The sequence below is a fragment of the Salvelinus namaycush genome, chromosome 6 (genome assembly GCF_016432855.1).
Source record: "Salvelinus namaycush isolate Seneca chromosome 6, SaNama_1.0, whole genome shotgun sequence".
Taxonomy (NCBI): Eukaryota; Metazoa; Chordata; class Actinopteri; order Salmoniformes; family Salmonidae; genus Salvelinus; species Salvelinus namaycush.
Window position 1 is genome coordinate 20,426,167 of NC_052312.1, and position 21,409 is coordinate 20,447,575.

Below are 21,409 nucleotides of genomic sequence, written 5' to 3' on the forward strand. Positions count from 1 at the left end.
ACAGTTGAAACTGGGATTCATCCGGGGAGAGCATACTTCAGCTTGCCAGTGGCCATCGAAGGTGAGCATTTGCCCACTGAAGTCGGTTACGACGACAAACTGCAGTCCGGTCAAGACCCTGGTGCGGACCACGAGCATGCAGATGAGCTTCCCTGAGACGGTGGTTACACATGATGGTCTGCGGTTGGATGTACTGCCAAATTCTCTAAAATGACGTTTGAGGCTGCTTATGGTAGAGAAATTAACATTAAATTATCTGGCAGCATTTCTGGCGGACATTCCTACAGTGAGCATGCCAATTGCGCGCTCCTTCAACTTGAGACATTTGTGGCATTGTGTTGTGTGTCAAAACTGCACATTTTAGCGTGGCCTTTTATTGTCCCCAGCACAAGGTGCACCTGTGTAATGATAATGCTGTTTAATCAGCTTCTTGATATGTGACACCTGTCAGGTGGATGGATTATCTTGGCAAAGGAGAAATGCTCACTAACATGGATGTAAACACATTTTGTGCCCCAAATTTGAGAGAAATAAGCTTTTTGTGCATTTGGAACATTTCTGGGATCTTTTATTTCAGCTCATGAAACATGGGACCAACACTTCACATGTTGCGTTTTATATTTTTGTTTATTGTGTATATATATATATATATTCAGGTTTATTGCCCTGGGCCCAGAGGAAGGAATGGGTCATAAAGAGTAAAGATATCAACATACACAAGCATCATTCATCCATAATATTCTTCATGTTATGAGAAACATACGTTTCGTAATCACACATGAAGAAAGAGGTTGGGTTGTCTGTAGCGGCGACATATTAAGGGTTACAACACTAGTACTGCACTGTTCTCTACTGAATGGCTGTCGTCTTCTGCACCACTACTCCTAGACATACAGGGATCACTACTACGAAAAAGGAAACCTGTTCAATGAATACCCAGATGTCTATCATGTCGTCATTTTTTCCCTAAAGAATGCTCTACTGTATTGGGTGTGTACAATACTGTGAATTCCCCTCTTCCCTACTATACCGTGAGTAGTATTTACCGTATTGTCACACCAAAACATGAAGGGATGGTTGTTTATACCAAGTAGCATACGTTTGAACTGAGAGACCCTCTGCACAGACATGTATTTATTGGGAGAGGAAGTCTGTTAACCCTATGTAATCCCTTGTTCAAGTGTGTAATCAGCAGCATACAATGTGTGTGTATGTGTGACACCGCAGTGTGTAATAGGATTTCTGAGGGGATGCAGTGTTTTCAGTTTAACTTGGCATGGTGGACAATTCCAGACTTTTTTTCTCATACATTTTCTTACTTTCTAACTTTTCTATTCGTCCATCTCTCCATTCACTTACCCTCTTGAGCAGCATTTTTTTTTCAGTCTCCATCTTTGTACTTTCTACCTCTTCTTTAGCATCTTTAGGGTTTTTCATACTGGGGTTTTTCTCTCAGAAGTCTGAGTTTGTGTACGCACCTCACTCATACAGAAGTTAGAACTGATGTTTCTTCCCTTTGTCAAATGTTGCACAGCAAACTGCTGCACAGTGCAAACTACTGTATGCATACAGAGGTCTTTAACGATCCTTTCTCTTGTTTAAATCTTGTTCACTCATGTAATATAGAAATCACAACCTTGTTTTATATGTGAATCTTTTTTTTCTTCTGTAAAGCCTTAGTCCTTTCTTTTGATTTAATTTTTGTAGATTCGATCAAAAAAAGATGTAAGTTATTTTCTCTCCCCTGTTTTAGAAAAAGGTGAGATTGTTAGCTGCACAGAAGGAAAATGAACTCATGTTTCAGATTCATGTGTTTTGTGACATTAAAAAGAACTGTTTGAAAGTCCTAGACCGGAACTTGAGTCCTAACTCTCCCTGGCTGATGTGAAAAAGAAACTTATTCTACCTTGAACATGTATAGATCCTGACCAAATGCAGCTACCCCAAAGCATATTTATACATACATTTTATATCCAATGTTGAGTCTACAGAAATATCGGGCCTATTTCGCTCGAGCTCAATACCCGTATTGAAGTCGACCACTTTGAGGAGAGACGTCCCGGTAGAGATCACAGTGAGCGGCAGCCTTAGTAACTGGTGTGACCTGGAAAAACTTGCCCTTGAACCGAATGAGACGGAGGACATTCGTCTAGCGGCCTACATTCCTTTATAGGAATCAAGTAAGCCAAGTATTAAACTTTGGGGCTAGGAAATATTCTATTCAATAGGAGAAATCCTAACTGATCTGTCTCCAAGGGCCATGACATGATTGGTGCATCTCAATTGTATTTCCTTGACTCTTGTGTCCTTTCTCCTTGCTTCCTTCTAAAAATGCATTGGAGGAGATGGTCCAAGGGGAGGAACCTCTGACTTTGTCCTCCAATGTGCTTTGAGAAGGAGGCGAGGAGAGTACACAAGGAAACAATTGAGATTCACTTGTAAATTGGTATAGGATATATTCAACCCTTTAATGGGGATTTGTGTACTGTTGGTAGGTTTCTGTTAAGCGTAATGCACTTTCCAGTTGAGCAGTCAATGTATATCAGAGTAAAGTGTGTTTTATGTTGTGTTTGGTAATGTGTCAAGTCTTGTGTTATAACTGAGGTACAAGAAATTGCATTCCACACACTGCTATGCATGCTCAGGGCCACGTTCACTGGGACAGTTAACAAGCCCTGTCACCGTCTGGCCAAATATATCCCAAATCCGTTACATTGAAGAGCCTGGAAGTTGAATTAATTCAGAATTGTAGCCAGTATTTGGGTCGTAGACCTGATTCTGGGGCACAGCCTACATGGAATAGCCTGCATCTGTTAGGTTTGTTAAATTCAGGGAGCATCTACGGGTCGGATTTGGCTATGTATGAAACAGACGGTTTAGAGAGGATTACGAATTTGTAGTAGATCTGTTCTGTGATCGTCCTTCGTAAAGACGTGAACGGGGCAGGATTACACCATGGTCCTGCCCTCGTCTACGAGAGAAAGTAGAGGTGAGAGTCTGGGAACAGAATGAACAGGGGGGAGTAGAGAGAGGGGAGCGGGTGGAGTAGAGAGTGGGCGTTGGAGGCGGAGCACCGTTGTGGACTTTGGAGAGGGGAGGGAGGCCATTGATTTTAGGGTTGGAAAGCAAAGAGCAAGATAATTTTGAATGGAGGAAAAACGAATCGGGATCTTAGTTATCCAGAAAGACTTGACTGGGTAACCGTTTCCATACGAGGAAACATAAACCAATCGAGAAACTGTGGCTGAATATTCCAAAACGCGAGGGACGGTGTAACGCAGTTTAGCCCTTTGGAAAGGGGGGCGAGCAATTGTCCCAAACCCGGCGACGTGTTCTGTCGTTACAAGGGACCACAGAACAAGAGCGCAAGACATTTGAGCTCCTAAGAACTGAATATTTTAATTTATATCAGTTGGCCGATGAAGCCTACACTTGGATTTTCTTTATGGATTGTATTCTGTGATTATTAACGGGATACAAAAGCATTGCGTCTCGGTGGAGCGTTGTCTCGCGCACCCCTCTCGGTGATGAATGACTGTATTCACACGCGCAGCGGGGCTTCCACCAAAGAACAGATGCAGAAACCGAGAATGGATGCGGCTCATGGCTTTTGTATAGCCTGGATGATTTTCAGTTGAATAAATGATATTGTATATGAAGAGGAATCAAGTTACAAACCTTTCCTTCCTGAATGGTGTATTTCGAAAAGTAACTGAATTAGGATACATCTCCGTCGCCTGATTTGAATCACTGTTTAGGGTTTTCTTTGTGTCGAGATTTTTAGGCTACGATTCACGTTCAACAATTTGGGTATCACATTTTGAAAAGAAAGGTAAGCTTTCTGAACTGCTTGGAGTCTTATTTTTTATTTTATTCTAAAATAGTTTTCCTTTCTCCGTGTCAGGTTTGTCATTCACAGCCTCTCTATTCAAAGCACTCTGGGACCGTTCATTTCCCCAGTCAGGTCCTTCGATTGCTGGCCGATTGTTTATCATTAATGAATAGGTGACATTGATGGTTAGGATATTTGGTCAATTTATTAGAAAATGTAATTAGAACATCATCCGTTGACATTGGCGCAGTATCTGTAAACCATTCTGGCTTGATGATAGCCACTTGCAGTTTAGTTCGATAAATTAAACTCCGATTTGAATCCATTGATGAGTTTGAGTTGCATGTCTCTAGGCAACAACATGAAGTATGTCACTTGTCACCCACATTGCACTTTTACGCATGTGTGCCAAATATAGCACAGGTATAACACTGGTTAATAACAGTTTATGTTGATGAATGTGAGCATGCTGACGGCTTTTCATCCAGACGATAACCAAATCCCCTAAAAATCTGTATTGGCAACCCACATATGCGTGCTGCTGCATGGGCGTGAGACGTTTTACATTGTGCGAGCCGACTTGAAACAAACACACCTTCACCGACAAACGTAGCTAATATTTTGAGGAAAAAAGGCTATTCTGACCCTTTTTTAATCATACCTGCGCGTTTGAGTTGCATGCGTCTGTCTCATTGTTGGAATGAGACCGGTTCGTAATGGATAGGCCCCATGAAGCCTGTGGCTCGATTAGTTGAGTTACACTGGGCTGAGGCGCCGCCACGCTCTAGCGCCTTGCTGCGCCTCCGAGGCTTTCGAGGCCTGTGGAAGGTAGGAGAGCCCCCGGCATTTAGACAGCAGTGCCACCCGGGACTATAACTTTTACAGCCTATTATTGAGTCGCAGGTGCCTTTTGAGGTTCCAGATGGAATACCCATTACATTTGTGTGTTGCCTAAATTAGAGTCCTACAGTTAAATGGTTGCAGTGGACTGCAATGGAATTAAAGGAATACACATTTATTCTACCACACACATTAGTCTCACAAACTAGGGGTTTACAGTGTCTTCAGAACTATTCACTCCCCTTGACTTACTCTACATTTTGTTGTGATGCAGCCTGAATTCACAAATTGATTGCATTTTTTTTCTCACCCATCTAAACACAATGACTAAGTGAAAACATATTTTTTGATTTTTTTGCAAATTAAATATCTAATTTACATAAGCATTCAAACCCCTGAGTCAATACATGTTAGAATCACATTTGGCAGCTTTTACAGCGGTGAGAATTTTGGGGTAAGTCTCTAGAGCTTTCCACACCTGGATTTTGCAACATTTGTACATTCTGAAAAAATTATTCAAGCTCTGTCAAATTGGTTGTTGATCATTCGGTTGTTGGTCATTGCCAAACAGCCATTTTAAAGTCTTGCCATACATTTTCAAGCCAATTTAAGTCAAAACTATAAACAGACCACTCGGGAATATTCGATGTCGTCTAGGTAAGCAACTCCAATGGATATTTGGCCATGTGTTTTAGGTTATTGTCCTGCTGAAAGGTGAATTTGTCTCCGAGAGTCTGTTGGAAAGCAGACTGAACCAGGTTTTCCTCTAGGATTTTGCTTGTGCTTAGGTCTATTCCGTTTCTTTTTATCCTGAAAAAAATCTCCCTAGTTCTTGCAGATGACAAACATACCCATAACATGATGCAGCCATCACCATTCTTTAACTGGTACAGAAGAAAGGGAGAATAATAGGTCATGTAATATCCCCACTAAGCTACAACACACACTCATGACCACACCTCCACACATCAATCACAATAGTGCCCTGCTGCTTGGGAAACAATGCCAGCTACTGTAATTACTGTGTGTGTGTGAGAGAGGACAGATTTGAAAAAGGCTTATTTGCCTTTTGCAAATCTGAGTTGGATGAGTCATTGAATAAACCAAGCTGAAGGGAGTCAAACTACTTTTAGCAGTGATTCACATAGAAAATAAAGTGAAGAAAGAAGACAGTTTGGCTTTTGGGAGAGGATGGTGGGAGAGCGGTGCAAAGGCAAAGGACAGTAGTCTTCCACTTTGTCAGCTCGGACATCCTAACATGACCTCTTACCACATCTATGGTACAGTACAGAGGGTGAACTCCGATTGAACCCACACTGTAAACCCCAATGTGATGCCATTACTCAAAACTTTTGACGAAACCGTTGCACTTCATATATCTGAGTACAGTTACTTAACATTTTTTTAGTAATCATTACTCAATCTGATTTGTTAGTGATAGAGACATGGTTGTTGAAATATTTATTTTCAGTTCTGTGCCCTTCACAAAGTGAGTTCCTAGGGGAACGTTATCCTTCTAATTAAACTCTATGACATTACATTACATATCTCGTACGGCCTTAATTTGAAGCCTAGCTTACCCTAATACAGTGGCCTGAAAACTCATGGTTTACAGGCCACATCAGCCCTGCAAGTAGTGTTGCAAAATTACTGTAATTTAACCAAAATTCCCAGATTTCTGGAAAACCTTTGAAAATGTACCCAACTTTTGCAACCTTATCTGCAAGTTGCATTATGTGGACTTGCAAAGTGATGTAATTCCTATTGGAATCCAGCCAGAGTTAGGATTTCCAACAATTTACATTTTTATTCACCCGCAACCTGCATTCATAATGTCTGCCAGCGTTAGGAACAGTGTGAGGAGAATACCTAAGCCATTTAAACTGGAATGACCATTTCACTAAGTGGTGCTAAAAATCTAACTAAATGATTGGATTAGTTTAGAAACATTTATTTATCTTTGTGTAGCATACAATTAATCGTGTAGAATTCTAGCTAACGTCATTGGCATTTGTATGAAGAGAGTGTGTGTGTGTGTTAACCAGGAAGCTCCTGTCTTATTCTCACATGAAACCTATTGTGAGGGCCCAAAAAGGGTTGAGGAGTGAATTGGAGCGAGAGAAATAGTTATTCATTCACTACACATTATCACATTAAGAGTCAATGCCTCTCTCATAGGAGATAGCAGTGCTAGTCCAGCTGAAATTGCATGGGCTTCTTTGCAACATATTACCTGATGTAAACAGATACTGGCAAAATCAGGATGGAGTAGTTCAGAACCAGATTGTCTTTCTAGACCAAGTGGGAGAGAAGGTGGGGAGTTGGTCAGGCCACCATGGTAACACCCCCCAATCCCCTCTCACCCATCGCCTCTTATTCATCCCCATAGTAATAGCCAAGCTCTGTTGCCCTGGAGACCACAGGGGATGGCAGGGAATGCAGTGTGCGTGCGTGCGTGCACAATCGGGAATATGAAAAGGCAGTGGCAAGCTCCTGTCAACTTGGTGAAACCCATTTTGTTGCGGTTAAATGGTGTGTATTTTCCATCTGAACTTACGTATGAGGAGTGAAATTGGGCGTGTACCCCAGGAGAGTATAAACGAGGTGAATAACCCCTGAAGTTATGCCACAACTTCATTGTGAGGCTTCTTCAGCTGCTATAACCCATCTCCCAAATATGGAAAATCCTTCCTTTTAATGTGTTTGTGTCTTGTGAGAGCAACCTAAAATGGGCTGTGAAATAATCTTCATTTATCAAATGAAAGCAAACTGCCAACTCAGACAGTGACTAGGCAATGCAAGCAAATTAAAATATAGTTTTTTTCCCACATTGCTGTTTTGAGTCATATATAAAAGATATCCCTTTGAGCGCTTCTTTTTTCCACAACCTGCCCTTTAGTCCTGTTGTGACCGCTTGTCTGTCTGATAGGACTAATTACATGGTAATAGTGTGACGGACATGTTAATAACACATTAATAAACAGTTTTCTATCTCCTCATGCGCCCACCACCTCTCTCACTCCCCCTCTCCCCCCTCCGTCAGGTCTGTCCCCCCCCCTCTCCTCCGGCCTCCAAGATAGATTCCTTCAGGAGTAAGGTTGAACTCCTCCGCCTGCCTCTGGCCCTCTCATCCAAGTCCATCAGCCACCGCAAGAGTCAGCTGGGCGGAGCCGGGCAGCACGGCACGGGGGGAGGAGGTGCCCACAGGGGCAAACCCCGCCCACCGGCCTCTGACATGGACAACGAGTCGCAGTACTCGGGCTACTCCTACAAGTCCTCACACTCCCGCAACTCTAGGAAGCACAGGTGGGTAACACGTGTACGACATAGATACATATACTGTACATGTACTCACACTCACTCTCTTGTTTCTACACTCTCACTTGCGTAAACATGCATATCCTACGTCAGGGATGCTGTGTATAACTTTGTTGATCTGGTTTGGTTAACCTCCCCCAAAAATAGAAACCATGACAATTACGGTTAACCCTTTTGTTTCTGTCTCTGTGTGTGATGTTCAGGGATAGGCGGGACAGGCACCGCTCCAAGAGCAGAGACGGCAGTAGTCGTGGAGACAAGTCAGTCACCATCCATGCCCCTGGAGAGCCTCTACTGGACACCGAGTCCACCCGCGGAGATGATCGGGTCAGAGTTCACTTCTTTCCTACAGTACATCTCCCCTCACTTTCACACCCTAATCTTTGATTGGTGGTCAATACTTGGCTTTAGTTTCTCTCTGTCTACTCTGTCTCTTATCACTCGTCCTCTTGTCCTCTCCCATTTGTTCAGGTAATATTGCCTCTTCCCTATCACACCTCCCAACATATGCTCAAAGAAATCTCTCCCTCCCTCTCCCTACTCCAGGATGATAACTGGGGTGAGACCACCACTGTGCAGACTGGCACGTCAGAACACAGCGTCTCTAACGAGGACCTGACGCGCGTCTCCAAGGAGCTCGAGGAGTCCTCCCCGCTGGAATGCCGCCGTTTCTTGGGCCCAGGATTGGGCGCCGTCCTTGGCCTCTTCGCCCTGGTCACCCCCCTGGCTTTCCTGGCTCTGCCGCAGCTGCTGTGGCGCGAGGCCCTGGAGCCCTGTGGCACGCCCTGCGAGGGTCTCTACGTCTCCCTGGCCTTTAAGCTCCTGGTCCTCCTCATCTCCACCTGGGCTCTGTTCCTGCGCCCGCCGCGCGCTACCTTGCCTCGCTTCTACGTCTTTCGCTGCCTGCTACTGGCGCTCGTCTTCCTGTTCGTGGCGTCCTACTGGCTGTTCTATGGCGTGCGCGTGCTGGAGCCCCGGGAGAGGGACTACAGGGGTATCGTGGGGTATGCGGCGTCGCTGGTGGACGCGCTGCTTTTCATCCAGTACCTGGCCTTAGTGCTGCTGGAGGTCAGACATCTGCAGCCTGCCTTCTGCCTCAAGGTGGTGCGCACCACTGATGGGGAAAGTCGCTTCTACAACGTGGGACATCTCAGGTGGGTCTTGGAGACGTGTGGTTGTGTTTTATGTCTGTAGTTTACATGCTGTTTTGTATAGAGATTATGGAGTGGGTTTCTATTGTGTGGGGTTCTGTGTAAAGGTTGTTTAGGTGTTTGCTTGCATTTTTAGTAACCTAGTACTCTGGTTTCAGAGACTGTTTTGATAACATTGTGGTTGGCCTGCGAATCTGTCAGTCGGAGATTAACCCGAAACCTGCATTACCTCATCAGTCAGTTTGTTTGGGCGATTTGCATACAAATCTCTTCATTTATTTGTTTGAATCCCCATTAGCTTTTGCAGAGGCAGCAGCTACTCTTCCTGGGATCCACACAAAACATGACAAGTAACACAACACTGGTACGCTGATAGACAAGGACAGTCACCCAAATGTAAAATACAAAGATATACAGCAAAACATATAATAATAATAATAATAATAATAACACGAACAAATGAACAAAACATAATAATAATACGAACGATACAAACAAATATATAATGTGTGTGTCTGTGTATGTTTATTCCCCCTCCAAAATGTTTTGGTTGCACCAGGCTATTTGGATAGCAGTCATGCGTATGATCAAATGGGAGCGGTTGTGTCTGCTTCGCTAGTCATCTGGTTCCCACCTTAGTGTGTTTGAAGCAGCAAGGCCTGGGGTGCAACTATACCCCACCCAGCTGATCATCTAAAATAGCTGCAGGACCACCTCGGGTTAAGTGCCTTGCTCAAGGGCACATCGCCAGATTTAAGATGCTGCCAAAGGGATAATGATGATGCTGCTACTGATGATGATTAGGACATATTCCATAGTAATGACATAGATTAATAAGGGTTCGTCCCTCCCTTGTTGTTCTCCAGTATTCAGAGGGCAGCAGTGTGGGTGCTGGACCGGTACTACAGTGATTTCCCAGTCTACAACCCTGCCCTCCTCAACCTGCCCAAGTCCATCCTCTCTAAGAAGAGTTCTGGCTTCAAAGTCTACACTCTGGGTGAAGGTAAGTCTCAAATGCTATCCTTTCCGTCTCTCATTGTCTCGCCCCTCTTTTCCCTCAGTCATTTTTCTCACCTCTGTCTTCTATGTGTTCTTTTATTGCAAAGAAATTGTAACATTAGATGTTTGTTGGTCATTTTTCTTTTTTGTGATTTTTCTTCCAGAGAACAACACCAACAACTCTACGGGTCAGTCCAGAGCGATGATCGCCGCAGCCGCCCGCAGGAGAGACAACTCCCACAACGAGTATTACTACGAGGAGGCAGAGATGGACCGCAGGGTCCGCAAGCGCAAGGCCAGGTAAGGAGGGGAGACACACTGGGCTGGGTAGATCGTCAAAGAAAGAACATTTCAAACCATTTGTTGTAGAAAAACTGCTTTTGTGAAAAGTGCATTTTTTTTTTTTCATTTGGTGAATTAAACAGTTCATAACTAATCAAGGGAACATCACAGATTTTTCAAACCCCAGGTATAGAAAGGCTGCCATTATTTTTTTTTAAAGTAGATTTAAATATATATATTTTAGAATTTTTACTATTCTTTCTTTTTTTTACATTACAAAAACAAACGTATACATACGAACACCAACTTACAGACACATCCAAACAATGACTGCATCTCATCCGCCTAGACCTACCTGCTCATATCCCCATCCCTAGTTCCTGCATTATTGTTTGCTACTTGGCCTTAAATGGTACCAATTTGTTTTTCTCCGTCACCCATGCTATTTCAATAAGGCTGACATTATTTTAGCGCCTCTCGGGTTTAGCGCTTACAATACAAATGATATCCTGAAACAACACCTGCGTACTCATAACGCGGGCCCTTTTCTCCTCCCAGGCTGGTGGTGGCGGTAGAGGAAGCCTTCACCCACATCAAGCGTCTCCAGGACGACGAGCCAGCCGCGTCGTCCCCCAAACACCCCCGCGAGGTGATGGACCCCCGGGAGGCAGCTCAGGCCATCTTCGCCCCCATGGCCCGGGCCATGCAGAAGTACCTGAGGACCACGCGCCAGCAACCCTATCACAGCATGGAGAGCATTATCAACCACCTGCAGTTCTGTATCACGCACAACATGACACCCAAGGTGAGCCACCGCTCCCTTAACATGATCACTACACCCTCACAACATGATCACTATGCCCTCACAACGTGATCCCTACACCCTCACAACATGACCCCATACACACTCACAACATGACTCCTACGCCCTCACAACATGACCCCTAAGATGCCCATCAGACAGTAAGATGTGATTCATACACTCTTGATGTGACACCTATACCCTTTACATATGACCACTACGCCCTTAAATAGGACCCGTATACCCCAAATAACAGCCCATATAAGACACTATTCTTGACCGTAAAGGGATTGAAATAAGCATGATTCCCCTGATGAATAATATCTAGCCTACTTTACATTCCACTGAGAGAAATTGCTCACCACAAACACTAACTCCTAGCGGTTGCCCCACTATCGATATGACAAGACGTGGCTGGCTGTCTAACTGCTTTTCTGTGTGTTTCTCTCAGGCCTTCCTGGAGCGCTACCTTTCTCCAGGCCCCACGCTGCAGTACCAGCGGGAGAACGGTATGGGTCGCCAGTGGACCCTAGTGAGCGAGGAGCCGGTGACATCAGCCCTGAGTCAGGGTCTGGTCTTTTCCCTGCGACGTCTCGACTTCTCCCTGGTTGTCACGGTGACGCCCCTCCCCTTCCTCCACCTGGGGGAGGAGTTTATCGACCCCAAGAGCCACAAGTTTGTCATGAGGCTGCAGTCGGAGACCTCTGTGTAGAGAGGGAGAGAAAGTAGTGGATAAAGAGGGGGGAGAGAAGATGAGAGAACTGCTTCAACTATGCTTCAACTTTCCTCAAAGCCCATCTCTCTGTGTTGACCTCTGTGTGAAAAAGGGAGAGAAGACGGCTCTCTGTCTCTTTTTTCACACAAAGCAGTGGAAATGTGGCGTCTGCTACCAAGGGCTGGAGGAGAGACCTCTGTGGCTATCCTGTTTTATTAACTGTGTGTGAATGTCTTTGTGTGTGTTACTGTGTTAGTCATTGGGACCTGTATGTTTCTCATTCCTTGACAGTAACTGGACTGCATTATTTGAAGTTGACATTACTACATTACTAACCAATGAACTGATAAAAGATGAAAGATAAATGTGAATAGGAAGACTTGATAAAAAAAAAAAGAACTAGAAAAGTTATGTGCTTGCAAAAGTTGCAAATTAGCTACGACGTCAACCAATCAGGTGATTGGAATCACTGAATCGACAAATAAACTGACAGCTTCCTGACAGTGGAACCATTTTCATTGGACAAAATCTGACCCTGGTCTAAAGGAAGTGGGTTGTTCTAGGGACAGCTGATGAATGTTTAGTTGAAACACTGACCAGCTGATTTTCATAAGAAATCAAATGTTTGGGATATTTTTTGTGACGTTAATTAATGGATGTTATGTTGGGGACTTTTGATGTGTATTCCAGTGTTGGTTTTATAATGAAGAAGGAGCAGATACAAAAAACAGACTGAACCTATTGGCATGTCATGATATGAGAGGTTGTTTTAGTTTTTCATGCCAAATAAAGTCCATATCAGATATAGGGCTGAGTCCCAATATTATCTCATTTCTCCTGAAGTGTGCACTCATTTACTACTTCCCATCAAAAGCATTGCCTTGGTGGAGGCTAGGGCTAGTGGGAGTTTCCACCATATTTCTTATACCAGTCATCAAGTCAGTGAAGAAGTCATTTTTTGGAAGAAAGAGAGACAATTGGAACACAGCCATAGTCATGTGTACTGTTCTGAACATTTGACCATGCCTAAACACACAAACCAACATATTTGTTTTTATTAACCTGTACTTGAGTGTGCGGTTTAAGATATGATTTGTTCGATTCAAGGCTCTGAGGTAAACATAAGTGTGACAGTCCTTATGGGTCCAGCACAAACAACGGTTCTTGTGCTCTTCGGCAGCTTAGAGCTGCTGTAGTCTGTCTCCTATGTTGTATACAAATGGTTTTATCTTTTTATATGTGTACCATATGTTTGAGACAATGGCAGCTTTGTTTTATTTTTTTCTACATAACTGCATTTTATATTTTTTAGTATCACTTCATGTTGTAAATACATTTGTAGATTGCAGTTGTGATGTGAATGTTTTTCAAATTTCATCATTTTAGGACTAAATTGTTACGGCCTTTTAAAATAAAGGATCTCTCGTGATATGATGCCATGTGCCCCTCCCACCCCTGTCTCTCTCTGTCTCATATTTAAATTTATAGTAATATTGGAATGATCATTTATACTGTAGATGACTTTGACAAACTGTTTTTTGACATGTGAACAAAGCGGAAGCCAAACCACACAAAAAAAGAGGATGTAGCCTGTGCTTCAACCTTGTCTCTAGAAGGCGGAAACAGTATCCATTTTGAAGGTCCCATTTCAATATGGCATGTGTAGTTATCGCTCTTCTTACAATCTTACCAGGTAGGCTGCTTACTTTTACATGTTGCTTGATTGCATTGAGGGGCTCTCTAAAAGTCTGTCATTGTTAATCCTTTGAAGTAATGAGTGACGAGAGAGGCAGGGTTGAGGTCAATTCTGTTTCAATCAAGTAAGTCAATTGAAATTACATTACAAGAATTTAAAGGAAATCCTCATTAAAAATGTACAGTTGAAGTCGGAAGTTTACATACACTTACAGACAGATTATTTCACTTATAATTCACTATCACAATTTCAGTGGGTCAGAAGTTTACTTACACTAAGTTGACTGTGCCTTTAAACAGCTTGGAAAATTCCAGAAAATGATGTCTTGTGGAAGGCTACCTGAAACGTTTGGCCCAAGTTAAACAATTTAAAGGCAATGCTACCAAATACTAATTGAGTGTATGTAAACTTCTGACCCACTGGGAATGTGATGAAAGAAATAAAAGCTGAAATAAATTCATTCTCTCTACTATTATTCTGACATTTCACGTTCTTAAAATAAACAGGTTCTTAAAATAATTAAAGGCAATGCTACCAAATACTAATTGAGTGTATGTAAACTTCTGACCCACTGGGAATGTGATGAAAGAAATAAAAGCTGAAATAAATTCATTCTCTCTACTATTATTCTGACATTTCACGTTCTTAAAATAAAGAGGTGATCCTAACTGACCTAAAACAGGGAATTAATAGGATTAAATGTCAGAAATTGTGAAAAACTTAGTTTAAATGTATTTGGCTAAGGTGTATGTAAACTTCTGACTTCAACTGTATGTACATTTTCCATTCTTGAATTAAATCATCTGAATAAAATGGGACTGACCCCAAACCCTGATAAAGGCTATGATGTCACCTTTATCAATTTGCTTTTTGAACTCTACTGGTGTACCGAAGATCAAGGTATACGTAACCTTTCATCAGTCCATATCACATCTAGTATGAAGTAGTTTAGGCTAATTTGACCACTTTTGATACATTTTGTTTCAGGTTAAGATTTCAAACCTCCATTGATACGTATTGCCTACGTCTTGACCCATGACCGAAATAGAAAACGGAAAGCAAATTCTAAATTGTCCTAAATTATATACTATCTCATTAAAATGACAGTTATCACAAATCCAGTTATTTATTTCAACTGAATAATAATGTATGTTTATACTCTCAGAATATTGAAGCAATTGATGATGATCTCTGTTATTACCATAAGGATACATATTTGAATTCTGTTCTAATTCTGTGTATATTACTATACATGATATCACCACCATCAGGACAATCATTCCATTCCTTTATGTTTCAGTGGTGATGGGAGGTACCACTGGTTACCTGGGAGATTCTGTCACCTTGTCTTCTGGAGCCAACTCATCCTGGAACTTGAGCAAGATAGAGTGGTCTATATTCAGCAACAACACCTGGATTGCAACGTACAGGAAAGAACCACACACTCTCAAAACAGACCGTTTCTGGCAGTTTCAGGATCGTCTAAGACTCAACATCTCCTCCGGGGACTTAGAGATAAGAGATGTGAGGATAGGGGATGCCCTGGTTTACTCGGTTCTCCTTCAAGACATTAAGGGAGAGCAGCATAATGTACCTGTCCAGCTCACTGTGACAGGTAAGGCTCTCAATCACAACAATGTACCCGTATTAAAGGTGCACTCTGTAGGATTTCGATAAGATTTGCCGGCGCAAGTGAGCCCAGAACCCAAGGGTCCCAAAATGGCAATTGAATGCAAGCTTCACCCCCCAAAAATGTATTGTTAAACATTTCTAGTCTGTCTATCTATGGGTAACAGGGTTGACGTGTTATGCTCGACCCACTCAGTTTTCCACCACAAAACAGCAGAAAAAGGCCAAAAAGAGTAGAACCAGCTTGCCTGCTTTTACATTATGATTTCAATATTAGATGTTCAATGTTTCTTTCGAAAAAATATGAATAGTTTCACAATATTAAAACGAAAGTTCAGTTCATGCGATAAGAATCTTATCGCATGAAACTTCTGTTCCTCATGTTAAGGTCAACCCTGTTACGTGAACTGAACTTTCGTTTTGTAACGGCTTTCCTAGCAGGGATTGAACCAAAATGCAGCGTTTGAAGTCGACATAATATTTATTTACAAAACGGAAAATACGACAACACTTTAACAAACTACAAAACAATAAACGACGTAGACAGACCTGGATGACGAACTTACATGAAACACGAAGACCGCATGAACAGGGAAACTGACTACATAAAAGAACAAACATACAAACAAACAAACAAACAAACAAACAAACCGAAAACAGTCCCGTGTGGCGCAACGACAGACACAGGAGACAACCACCCACCACAAACAGTGTGAAAACACCTACCTTAATATGACTCTCAATCAGAGGAAATGAAAACCACCTGCCTCTAATTGAGAGCCATATCAGGTCACCCCTTTAAACCAACATAGAAACAGAAAACATAGACTGCCCACCCAAACTCACGTCCTGACCAACTAACACATACAAAAACTAACAGAAAACAGGTCAGGAACGTGACACGTTTTAATATTGTGAAACTATTCATATTTTTGATGAATCACTAATCATATGAAATAAATAATTATCTTCAGAAAATAATTAATTTGTTAAAGCAACAAAATAACTAGGGCTTTACAATGATGGTGAACACTTTTGGGGTTGGGGTTAATTATGTTGAAATCTATCTAGAAATCACAGAGGGTGCCCAGAGGGACATGTCAAAATTCACAATTTTGGCACTTTCTCACAGATTTATTGCATTTTCTATGAGGTCTTATTCTTATAAAAGGCTTTTAAAACAAAATATTTGCGCACAATTTCTAATTAAAATATCAAAGGGATGCAAAAGGTACTCATTTGGTGGAACAACTCTACTGTATTCATATTGTATTCCCAGTTTTGTTTCTGGAAAAATGTGTTTTCTATTCACGAGAGCTTTCCTGTATTTCTGTTCAAATGTCCAGAGCGTCCCAACGTCCGTAAGGTCTTCAACATGTTGAAGGACAGCCATTGTGTGATGGCTCTTCAGTGCTCCTCTTCGGTGAAGGACACCCACCTCTCCTGGGAACCAGAGGCTGCGTTTGAGGATGCCTTCTGGAGGAGGAATCCCAGCACCAACGTCTCTGTCGTCTGGACGTCTTACAGCCCCAACAGAAATGCCACCTTCAACTGTACTGCCAGCAATGGGCTCTCTAAAGCCTTTCGGGTTGTGACGGAGAGATGCCAAGGTACGGTCACTTCTAGGGCCAGGATTCTTTCCCGGAACACATGATCTGACCAGAAAAACAGTGGTGAATTCATCAATCTATGGGCAGGGAGTTCTTACACTGGTCAAGCTTGCTGTTGTGTTTGTGAACAGTGTTTGTCTTACAGTGAGGTTCCAAAGTATTTGGACAATGCCACATTTTTGGTTGTTTTGGCTCTGTACTCTAGCACTTTAGATTTGAGTTTAAAGTGCAGACTGTCAGATTTAATTTGAGGTGAACTGTTTAGAAATTGCAACACTTTTTGTATATAGTCCCCCCATTTCAGGGAACCAAAAATATTTGAACAAATTCACACAAATTCACAAATTCACACGTTGTCACGTTCCTGACCTGTTTTCTGTTGTTTTGTATGTGTGTGATGGTCAGGGCGTGAGTTTTGGGTGGGCAGTCTATGTTTGCTGTTTCTATGTTGGTTTTGGGTTGCCTGGTATGGCTCTTAATTAGAGGCAGGTGTTTTGCGTTTTCCTCTAATTGAGAGTCATATTAAGGTAGGTTGTTCTCACTGTTTGTTTGTGGGTGATTGTCGCTGTGTCTGTGTTTGTTGCACCACACGGTACTGTCTCGTCTCGGTCGTTCCTGTTCATGTGTTCTTCGTTTCATGTAAGTTCGTAGTTTAGGTCTGTCTAGTTCGTTTTGTTATTTTGTATATTTAGTCAAGTGTATTTCGTGTCTGTCTTCGTCTTACAATAAAGTCATTATGTATTCATCACCCGCTGCGCCTTGGTCTACTCACTCACCGAAGGAGAGCCGTTACACACGTGTGTATTAAAGTAGTCGAAAGTTTAGTAATTGGTCTCATATTCCTAGCACGCAATGACTTCATCAAGCTCGTGACTCTACAAACTTGTAGTTTGTTTTGGTTGTTTCAGATTATTTTGTGCCCAATAGAAATGAATGCTAAATAATGTATTGTATCATTTTGGAGTCACTTTTAGTGTAAAAAAAAAAGTAGTGGGTGTGGTCAATGGCACAGTTTTAGAGGCTCTCCTCATGGCCGCATATACAAAACTTTTCCATTTTATAGCTAATCTCCTGCAATTATACACATTTTGCCATGGCTTACGCCTCGTTCTAATGCTATCTGGATGACAAAAACATTATAGCAAAATCAATGGGTGCCCCATGCCATGACATTTTTGGAATTTCAGATTTCAGAATTTTTATTTTGGTGATTGTTAATTCTCAAAGATTATGTTATTTAAAAATATTTTGCCCCATTATCTTTTCTACATACTTTATATCCGGTTTGAGTCATTTAAGTTTACACTGAAAAAGCTTGATGTAGTCATTGCGTGCTAGTAATATGGGTCCAAATTCTAATCTTTTGACTACTTTACAACAACAAAATTGTCACTTTCCAAATATTTTTGGACCTGACTGTATTTCTGTTCTCTCCCTCTCTCCTCAGAGCCCGACGTGGTGGGAGAGACCCGCATCCCTGGAATAGGTTTTGTAATGTTGCTCTTAGGAATTGTGTTTGGATGTGTTTTAACATATATTTATTTTAGAGGAAAAATGTTCCCCGTACCAATTTTGTAAACTTTGTTTTCATGTGCATGATGACTTGCTTAAAATTGATGTTCAAAAAAAAATCTGCCGCAGCTGATTTGCTTGATCCTTTCTTGCTGCAGCTTTCTGCTCCCCTGATTGCGGAGTAAATGACACAGGTTTTTTCAACTGCCAATTATCTTGGGTGCCCGTGTTCTCCCTCTCCACAAAGGTGGTGACCCCTCTGACCTAAACAATGATCACCCTATCTCGAAAGGGTCTTGCCAAGCAAAAATGTTAGAATCATCAATCAACTGTCAGCTACGATCCTTCCAAGCTACGAGATGCATTCCGAGCTACGAGATGCATTCCGAGCTACGAGATGCATTCCGAGCTACGAGATGCATTCCGAGCTACGAGATGCATTCCGAGCTACGAGATGCATTCCGAGCTACGAGATGCATTCCGAGCTACGAGATGCATTCCGAGCTACGAGATGCATTCCGAGCTACGAGATGCATTCCGAGCTACGAGATGCATTCCGAGCTACGAGATGCATTCCGAGCTACGAGATGCATTCCGAGCTACGAGATGCATTCCGAGCTACGAGATGCATTCCGAGCTACGAGATGCATTCCGAGCTACGAGATGCATTCCGAGCTACGAGATGCATTCCGAGCTACGAGATGCATTCCGAGCTACGAGATGCATTCCGAGCTACGAGATGCATTCCGAGCTACGAGATGCATTCCGAGCTACGAGATGCATTCCGAGCTACGAGATGCAAGTGTTCACCAGTCTGGCCGGGTCATAGCACCATCTCAGCTGCAACCTTGGTGTTGAAGGAATACTTCGGGATTTTGGCAATGAGGCCCTTTATCTACTCCCCCAGAGTCAATTTTAGGTCCTGTACTTTTTACTGTCTGTATAAACAATGTTGGTTTATTAGCTTTTTTTTTTAACATACACCTGTATGCAGATGACACTGTTGTGTAGTATGCTATTGCCCCAACGGTTGACCAGGCTCTTTTGGAGTTTCAATTTGTCCTTCATTGCTTTGTAGAAAGCCTTTGCAAACATCCTTTCTGAATTTAACATTAATCCAAGAAGTAATCATTTTGTTTTTCAAAAGTATCTGTAACCTGATTACACTATTTTTGGTGGAAACGATATGGTTTCAGTTACTGTTTTTTTTTTGTAATCAGATTACATGCAACTGATTACACGTAATCAGTTACTCCCCAACCCTGGTATCATAATCACGCGTAATTACGGGCGATAGATTCAATATGCGTCACTGCATTCTGTATCAGAAAGTAGGCTGGCCCTCTTTGAAGTTTTGTAGATCGATGCATTGCACTCTTTTTGCTTATAAATACCTCCTGTATAAACTTCCGCCATACTTACTGTACTTCATTGTTAACTTACAGATGTACGAGATACCAGACCCGGTCTCGGGGATGGCTAACTCTGGAGATCCCTTCGATCTCCAATGAGTTAGGTAAATCTGAGTTTAGTTATCTTGAACTTTACTTGTGGAAAGATCTCCAAGGCTCTCTAAAGTTGGATAAATTGGGGCCTCTAGGGCAATTCAAAAGGCTGATTTAGGACCTTTTTACTGAAGAATGTATTTGTTTTCTATGACAGTGTTTAGCTTTTTGTATATTGATGTGTGCACTATGTATATTGATGTGCTTATGAACTGTATATTGATGTGTATACAGGGTTCATCTTTAAAATAGATTTTGGTCTTAGCATGACTCCCTGTTCAAATAAATCTGAATATTATTTATATTTTTTGGTAATCAACAATTTTAAAGGTATTAGGATTGCTGCTATTCCAATATAGTCTTGCTTACACCAGCCTCTCTACTAAATATATTTATAACTAACCCAAGATAGTTAATCTGTGCCATTTACAGTGGGAGCAAATTAAGCATAGTGGGCAGAAAAAGCAAGAAGGTGAGCAAAGCACGAGCTAGCGAGATCCTACTGGCTCGTTGTCGCATGTACAGTGCATTCAGGAAGTATTCAGACCCCTTAACTTTTTCGACATTTTGTTACGTTACAGCCTTGTTCTACAATCCTCATCAATCGAAACACAATACCCGAAATGACAAAGAAAAAACAGGTTTGTGGAAATTTTGGAAAATGTATTCAAAATAAAAACTGAAATATAACATTTGTATAAGTATTCAGACCCTTTACTCAATACTTTGTTGAAGCACGTTTGGCCACGATTACAGCCTCGAATCCTCTTGCGTATGATGCTACAAGCTTTTCAACAGGACAATGACCCAAAACACACCTCCAGACTGTGTAAGGTCTATTTGACCAAGAAGGAGAGTGAAGGTGCTGCATCAGATGACCTGGCCTCCACAATCCCCCGACCTAAACCCAATTGAGATGGTTTGGGATGAGTTGAACCACAGAGTAAAGGAAAAGCAGCCAACAAGTGCTTAGCATATGTGGGAACTCCTTCAAGACTGTTGGAAAAGCATTCCAGGTGAAGCTGGTTGAGAGAATGCCAAGAGTGTGCAAAGCTGTCATCAAGGCAAAGGGTGGCTATTTGAAGAATCTCAAATATAAAATATATTTTGATTTGTTTAACACTTTTTTGGTTACTGCTTGATTCCATATGTGTTATTTCATAGTTTTGATGTCTTCACTATTATTCTACAATGTAGAAAATAGTAAACATAAAGAAAAACCCTTGAATGAGTAGGTGTGTCTAAACGTTTGCCTGGTACTGTATATCATGTTGAATTGATGTGAATGTGTCTTAAGATGAGGTATTTAAAATGTTTTATTAAAAGGATAATGTACAACTATTTACTCAATACAATACAAGTTAATCAAACAAGTTATGTAAGCCTGAATCTCTTCAAAATAAAAGGTTATATCTATCTATCTACTCTACGATCAACAAAGGGAAAATATTGAATAATGAAAAAGTAGGCAAAAAAAATTCTGCAATGTGCAGGTCATAATGAAATTAAACAGTAACA

General features: G+C 41.8%; 2 protein-coding genes across 2 annotated transcripts; both read left to right on the forward strand.

The window, feature by feature from the left end:
- The first annotated feature begins 3,090 nt into the window (after positions 1-3,090).
- Positions 3,091-13,368, forward strand: LOC120049750 (vang-like protein 2). Its single transcript, XM_038996141.1, has 8 exons — positions 3,091-3,832; positions 7,716-7,978; positions 8,194-8,317; positions 8,537-9,144; positions 10,008-10,144; positions 10,305-10,440; positions 10,981-11,227; positions 11,676-13,368. Exons 2-8 carry the CDS (start codon positions 7,908-7,910, stop codon positions 11,934-11,936), a joined length of 1,584 nt encoding a protein of 527 aa, XP_038852069.1. The 5' UTR covers positions 3,091-3,832; positions 7,716-7,907; the 3' UTR covers positions 11,937-13,368.
- A 65-nt stretch (positions 13,369-13,433) lies between these two features.
- Positions 13,434-20,580, forward strand: LOC120049751. Its single transcript, XM_038996142.1, has 4 exons — positions 13,434-13,632; positions 14,936-15,250; positions 16,611-16,874; positions 18,322-20,580. The coding sequence occupies exons 1-4, from the start codon at positions 13,593-13,595 to the stop codon at positions 18,450-18,452; spliced, it is 750 nt and encodes a 249-aa protein (XP_038852070.1). The 5' UTR covers positions 13,434-13,592; the 3' UTR covers positions 18,453-20,580.
- The last annotated feature ends 829 nt before the right edge of the window (positions 20,581-21,409 follow it).